Source organism: Eptesicus fuscus, chromosome 12, assembly GCF_027574615.1.
Source record: "Eptesicus fuscus isolate TK198812 chromosome 12, DD_ASM_mEF_20220401, whole genome shotgun sequence".
Taxonomy (NCBI): Eukaryota; Metazoa; Chordata; class Mammalia; order Chiroptera; family Vespertilionidae; genus Eptesicus; species Eptesicus fuscus.
The window spans coordinates 71408535-71414608 of NC_072484.1; the positions used below are offsets into that span (position 1 = coordinate 71408535).

At 64.4% G+C, this 6074-nt stretch overlaps 1 protein-coding gene across 1 annotated transcript; it reads left to right on the forward strand.

Annotated features, from left to right (window-relative positions):
* The first annotated feature begins 466 nt into the window (after window positions 1–466).
* On the forward strand, window positions 467–5663 carry EMILIN3 (elastin microfibril interfacer 3). Its single transcript, XM_008158499.3, has 4 exons — window positions 467–633; window positions 1982–2104; window positions 3334–3560; window positions 3839–5663. The coding sequence occupies exons 1-4, from the start codon at window positions 467–469 to the stop codon at window positions 5623–5625; spliced, it is 2304 nt and encodes a 767-aa protein (XP_008156721.2). The 3' UTR covers window positions 5626–5663.
* The last annotated feature ends 411 nt before the right edge of the window (window positions 5664–6074 follow it).

Sequence of the window (6074 nt, forward strand, 5' to 3'; positions counted from 1 at the left end):
CGGCTCCCGAGAGCCCCGCACCCAGGCCAGCCCAGGGGTTTGGCTCCGCTTCTCTCCGGTGCATGTGGATGGGTGAGCTTGGGGGGGCCTCCCAGGGCGTGACGGCCTGCGCCCCCTCCACCCCAGGGCTGCTTCCTTCTTAACCTCTTCCTTGCGGGCGGCCCCTCGCGCGTCAGCTAGGAGCGGGGCGGGGGGCTGGCGGCCGAGAGGGGGCTGGCGGAGGAGAGCGACGCGGCCCCAAGTTTATGCTAATCCGCGCAGAGCCCGCCTCCCGCCTCCCCTCCGCGGCCCTAGCCGCGCGCAGCGCCGGCCACTCCACGGACGCAGCCGCTTCGGAGCGCCAGGCGGCGGAGCCAGCGAGCTCCCGGGGCCGCGAGCGGCGGCGGGACCCAGGCGGCGGCGCGGCGCGGCGGGCGGACACGGGCGGGGGCCCCGCGCGGGACCAGTTGGGGTCGCGGGGGTGGCGATGGGCCGCCGTCGCCTGCCGGTCTGGTTGTGCGCCGTCGCGGCGCTACTCTCGGGGGCGCAGGCCAAGGGCACCCCGCTCCTCGCGCGGCCCGCGCCGCCCGGTGCGTCCCGCTACAGCCTATACACGACGGGATGGCGCCCGCGACTGCGCCCGGGGCCGCACAAGTAAGCGCGGGCCACGCGGCGGGCGGGAAACCGGAGGGATGGGAGGGATGGCCCCGCGGCGCCGCTCCCACCTGCCCCACCGCGCGCGGAGGCGGGAGGGCGCGGGCACCCGAGGCCGCGGCGCGGAGGGGGCGGCTCCCGGGGCTAAGCTTGTGCCGGGCGGGTGCCCCACGCCTCGGGAGGCTGCGGGGCTGGCAAAGAAAAGTAAGCCGAGGGGGCCTGGCGCGGCGGCGGGGATCCTGGCAGTGCCCGCGGAAACCTTTCCAGCGAAGTAACATTTTCCAGCTGCGCTGTGTGCAAACCCGGACGCAGCGGACCAGGTGGAGGGAAGGGAGGGAGGGCGGTCCGCACGCGGGGCTCTCCCACACACGGCGCGCGGGCCTCCACCACTCCCCTGCCCCACCCGGTCGGAGATGGAGCCCTGCGCCCGGCGGCCCGCCCTATATCCCTCGGTCAGCCTGGCCCCAGCAGCCCCTTGGCAGCCCCAACGTGGGTGGGCCACAGAGCTAGTTGGGACTCCTGGGTCCTGGGTTCATGTTGTGGCTCCAGAGCTCCACAGCAGTCCACAGGTGGCTGGTTTATGCCTGGCAGCCGCCATCCCATCCCTTGTGGCCTGTAAGTGGGGTTGTTGCCCCTCCCCTGTCTCAGCGTCTGGTCTTGAGTAGGCAGTGGCATGCCAACTGGTCTCCAGGCGAGTTAGGGGCTCTGCTGCATTTGAACTCTAGCTGCATTTCAGAGGTATGGGAGAAGAGTGCCGGGCCAACAGCTGACACTTAGTGGGCCTGGGCACATCAGAGCAGGCTTCCTGGAGGAGGCGGTAGAAGAAGTTATCTGAGGATGAGGAACCAGAACAGAGGCAGGGGCCAGAAAGGTACAAGGTGGGTGCATTGCCCCAGGAGTCGGTCAGGGGAGGAAGAGAGAAGGGTGATTTCAAAGGCCTCATGAACTATATTGAGACCTCAGAAACCTCCAGTGCTAAGGTGAGGAGTTGAGAGCCAGTGAAGGAGTTGGGAATGTGGCAGAGCCCTAGATGGGGAATCCCAGGGTGGGCCTCTTCTCCAGGCAGGGAGGGCAGAGGTCAGACCAGGGGAGGGCAGCTGCACCAGACTCCTGGTTCAGTACAGAGCTGAACCCAGTGACCAACCCATTGGGGAGGCTGCAACCAGCGAGCCCAGCAGTGGGCGGGACCCCAGGCCGAGGGCCCTGGCTCCCAGGAATAAGGAGAAGTAGAAGAGAAAAGATGGGGGTCACCTCTCCTGCTGAGGCCTACAGATGGAGGAGGGGGTGTAGGAGCTTCAGTGGGCCCGGCCCAGGCCAGATATTCCAAGGATGCCATTCTCCCCTGCAGGGCCCTCTGCGCCTACGTGGTGCACAGGAATGTGACCTGTGTCCTACAGGAGGGAGCAGAGAGCTACATAAAGGCTGAGTACCGGCAGTGTGGATGGGGGCCCAAGTGCCCCGGGACAGTCACGTGAGTGCACCCCCATCCCACCCACTCAGGATCCCTGGGCCCATGCCCCAGGCCTGCCTTACGCTGAGAGCAGCAGCCAGCTCTACAAGGGCTGCAACTCTCTTAGAGCCCACACCAGCCTGGTGGAGGGGGCCAGGGAGGGATCGGGGGCAGGCTGGTCTGGTCAGAGCCCACACAGGCACCAGGGGAGGGTTTCTAGGGGAGAGGCAGCACCAGGCAAGGAAGAAGCAGGGGCAAGGGGTGGGAGTGGGGGGCACAGGGGAGAGCAGAGGGTCACACCGGCAGTGGTTAATGCCAAAGGGGCCCCGGGCAGACTCAAGGAGGGCTGTGGTGATGTGGAGAAGGCAGGCCAGGGGTGAGGGTGTGGGGCCCTGTCACCTTCAGCACAGGAAAGGAAGGTGACAGGGTGTTGTGGAGGCAGGAAGACATCTAGACTATATCCCGTGTCTGAGAGTGGCCCTGAATACCAGCCAGGGGGCTCAGACTGGACAGATGGGGCCAAGTGAGGATGTGTGGTATTGCACATAGGTGGGATGCTCAGGTCTGCACTTGGAGAGGTTCAAATGCAGGTCTGAATACAAGCCTGTGTACTCAGGATCCTTGGGCACCTGCCTCAGGTATGCCTTCAGTGGGTGAACAGGTGAGGGAGTGGCCCCTGCTCTGCCTTCCACCTGGGCCCTTCACCTCTGTGCTCAAAATCAGAGGTACCTTGTCACCAGCCTCCATGACCAGAGCTGAGTTTCCAGAGTAGGGTAGGAAGGAGTGGAGAGAATGGGGGAGCTGATGGGAGCCCAGAGTGGCCCCCGGGCAGTGAGAGGAGCTGCTTGCCCCAGCTCCAGGGCAGGACACCTTTGTCAGAATTCTTCAAGGTCCCACCAAAGCCACAGTGAAATTTCTGATGGCAGTATGAGCTCAAGGGTGTCCAGGTGACCTTGGGAGCCTTGGGGCTAAATTCTTGTTCCCCTTTTCCCCAGGCAAACAGGATGGGGTGGGGCTTCTCCCTGCGCTCCCCTAACCCATCTCTGAGCCTTGACAAGACCTGCTTCCATCCCTCGGCCCTGTCGCCTTCAGCACAGGAAAGGAAACCCTGGGGGTGTTGTGGAGGCAGGACATATATCCAAGTGTCAGAGTGGCCCTGAAGACCAGCCAGGGGGCAAGGTCACCTGCCAGGAGGCAGGCGCCTCAGCCCACAGACACAGAGCCCTGCCCTCTCCCCATCCCTGGCCCAGGTACCGCACGGTGCTCAGACCCAAATACAAGGTCGGCTACAAGAAGGTGACAGAACTCTCCTGGCGTTGCTGCCCTGGGCTCACTGGAGAAGGCTGCCCCGAGCACCTCACAGACCACGGGGTGGCCGCTCCACCCCAGTTGGAGCCTGAGCCCCAGATTCCCTCTGGGCAGCTGAGCCCAGGCCCCAGGCCCCCTCCTTCTAGCAGAGCCACCCCCAGCCCCTACGGTGAGTCTGCCCATGGAGACCCTACCAAGGTGGTTGGGTTTCTTGGGGGAGGTGGGAAGGGGACTGACCCAAGCTAGCTGAGCTTGGGCAGGGTTAGGGAGGGTGCATCTCGTGCTGGGCAAAAGGGTGAGCCCCCAGGCCCCCTCCCCAAAGTGACAGAGCTATGCCCAGCAAGGTTGGCTTAGAACAGAAAGTCTCTCAGGTGGCTTGGTACCAGGACAAGCTGAGAGAGCCAGGTCAGTGATCCTGCCCCGGGGTTCTCTCCTTCTCTTTCCCAGGAAGGAAAGGCCTAGGGTTGTTTGGTGAGCGGCTAGAACGCCTGGAGGGTGATGTCCAGCGCCTGGCACAAGCATATGGTACCCTCAGCGGCCTGGTGGCCAGCCACGAGGACCCCAACAGGATGACTGGTGGCCCCAGAGCTCCTGATCCCCGTGTGGGCTTTGGAGGCATCCCTGAGGGGTTTGTGAACCCTGGAGACAGAGCTGGAGGGCCACTCACTCCTCCTCTGGATGAGATCTTGAGCAAGGTGACAGAGGTGAGCAACACACTGCGGACTAAGGTGCAGCTGCTGGACGAGGTGCATGGGCTGGCCCTCGGCCACGAGGCCCACCTGCAGCAGCTTCGGGAGGCCCCCCCATCTCCGCTCACCTCCCTGGCCCTGTTGGACGAATATGTGGACCGACGGCTGCATCAACTCTGGGGGAGCCTGCTGGATGGCTTCGAGCAGAAGCTGCAAGGCGTCCAGAGCGCATGCGACTTGCAGGTGCAGGAGGTGCGGCAGCAGTGCGAGGAGGGTCAGGCGGCCAGCCTGAGGCTGCACCAGAGCCTGGATGGCCGGGAGCTGGCCCTGCGCCGAGAGCTCTCACAGCTGGGTACCCGGCTGCAGGGCCTGAGCGTGGCTGGTAGGGGCAGCTGCTGCAGCCAGCTAGCCTTGGTCAGTGCCCGCATGGACAGCCTCGAGAGCAACCTGCAGGCAGTCACCGAGGTCCAAAGGGGCCGTGGCCCCAGCACCAGGGATGAGCTCACGCGGCTCTCTGCTGCCATGCTCGAGGGGGGTGTGGATGGACTTCTTGAGGGCCTGGAGACCCTCAATGGGACAGAGAGTGGAGGGAGGGGCTGCTGTGGGGGGGTGAAGGAGGGGGGAGGCGGGGTGGGCGGTTTCAGGACCATGCTGGAAGAGCGTGTGCACAGCCTGGAGGAGCGCCTGCTGACACTGGCTGGGGAGCTAAGCCGTGACAGTACCCCACCAGGCAGGTCAGCAGGGCCCCTGGTGCAGACAGAGCTCGCTGTGCTGGAACAACGGCTGGTTTCGCTGGAGACCTCATGTACCCCCAGCACCACCTCAGCTGTTCTGAACAACCTCATGGCGGAAGTGAAGGCCTGGCAGAGCCAGATTGAGGTCCTTCTCCGCCAGGTGGCCAGCCACACCGCCTTACTCCAGCAGCTCAATGGCACTGTGGCCGAGGTCCAGGGGCAGCTGGCAGAAGCAACGGGCAGCTCACTGCAGGGCGAGATCACCCTGCTCAAGGTCAATCTGAACTCCGTGAGCAAGTCACTCACAGGCCTCAGCGACTCCGTCAGCCAGTACTCCGATGCCTTCTTAGCCACCAACACCTCCCTGGATGAGCGGGAACGCAAGGTGGAGGCCGAGGTCCACGCCATCCAGGAGCAGGTCAGCAGCCAAGGCTCACGGCTTCGAGCTGGCCACAGGCAGGTCCTGAGCCTGCGGGGGGAGCTGGAGCAACTCAAGGCCGGTGTGGCCGATGTGGCTGGCGGGCTGAGCCGCTGCCAGGACACAGCCCAGGAACTCCAGCTGGCAGTGGGCCATTTCGATCAGAGGGTGGCACAAGTGGAGGGTGTGTGTGGGAAGCTGGGCCCAATGCCTGCAGACCTGAACAGCTTGCCCACTGATCCACTCAGGCCCCGGGAGGGCCTATGGGGCCATGTGGATCAGCTGAATCGCACGCTGGCCCAGCACGCACAGGACATTGCCCGCCTCCGGGATGACCTGCTAGATTGCCAAGCCCAGCTGGCTGAGCAGGGGCGGCCGGGGCGGGCCAACTAGGCAGGCTGGACAGGACCCAACCCCCAGATCCTACCAACCCTGGGGACATTGCCCCAGAGCCCAGACCATGCTTTCCAGCCTCCCTTGGCCACTGCAGAGGCCATTGCAGAGGCCACGAAGGAACAGTCTTGGTCCAGCTCCACGTGACGGTCTCAGACATCAACACCCATGCTCACTGCTGCACCAACTGGACAGTTCAGGATAGTGGTCAAGGCGAGCACAACATGCCTGCAGGCAAGGGCACACCTAAGAGACCTCACAATCCAGTTTGCCAATTGCCCTTCTGCAGACATGAGTTGGCACCTGGGCAAAGACTGCAGGTCCACTCTCAGACAGTGGCCTGTCCACATGCCCCTTTGCCCACGGGCAGTAGGCCCGAGCTCATGGAGGCTCCTGGTTCCTTTGTCCTCTTAGCTTCTCTCCCCTGTCATCTGCAGGAAGGTGCTTCC

Bases quoted from the DNA above. Each gene is read 5' to 3' on its own strand.
- EMILIN3 (XM_008158499.3), top strand. From the start codon at position 467: ATGGGCCGCCGTCGCCTGCCGGTCTGGTTGTGCGCCGTCGCGGCGCTA. The intron at 634-1,981 runs GTAAGCGCGGGC...TCTCCCCTGCAG, and splicing joins CTGCGCCCGGGGCCGCACAA to GGCCCTCTGCGCCTACGTGG. The intron at 3,561-3,838 runs GTGAGTCTGCCC...TCTCTTTCCCAG, and splicing joins AGCCACCCCCAGCCCCTACG to GAAGGAAAGGCCTAGGGTTG.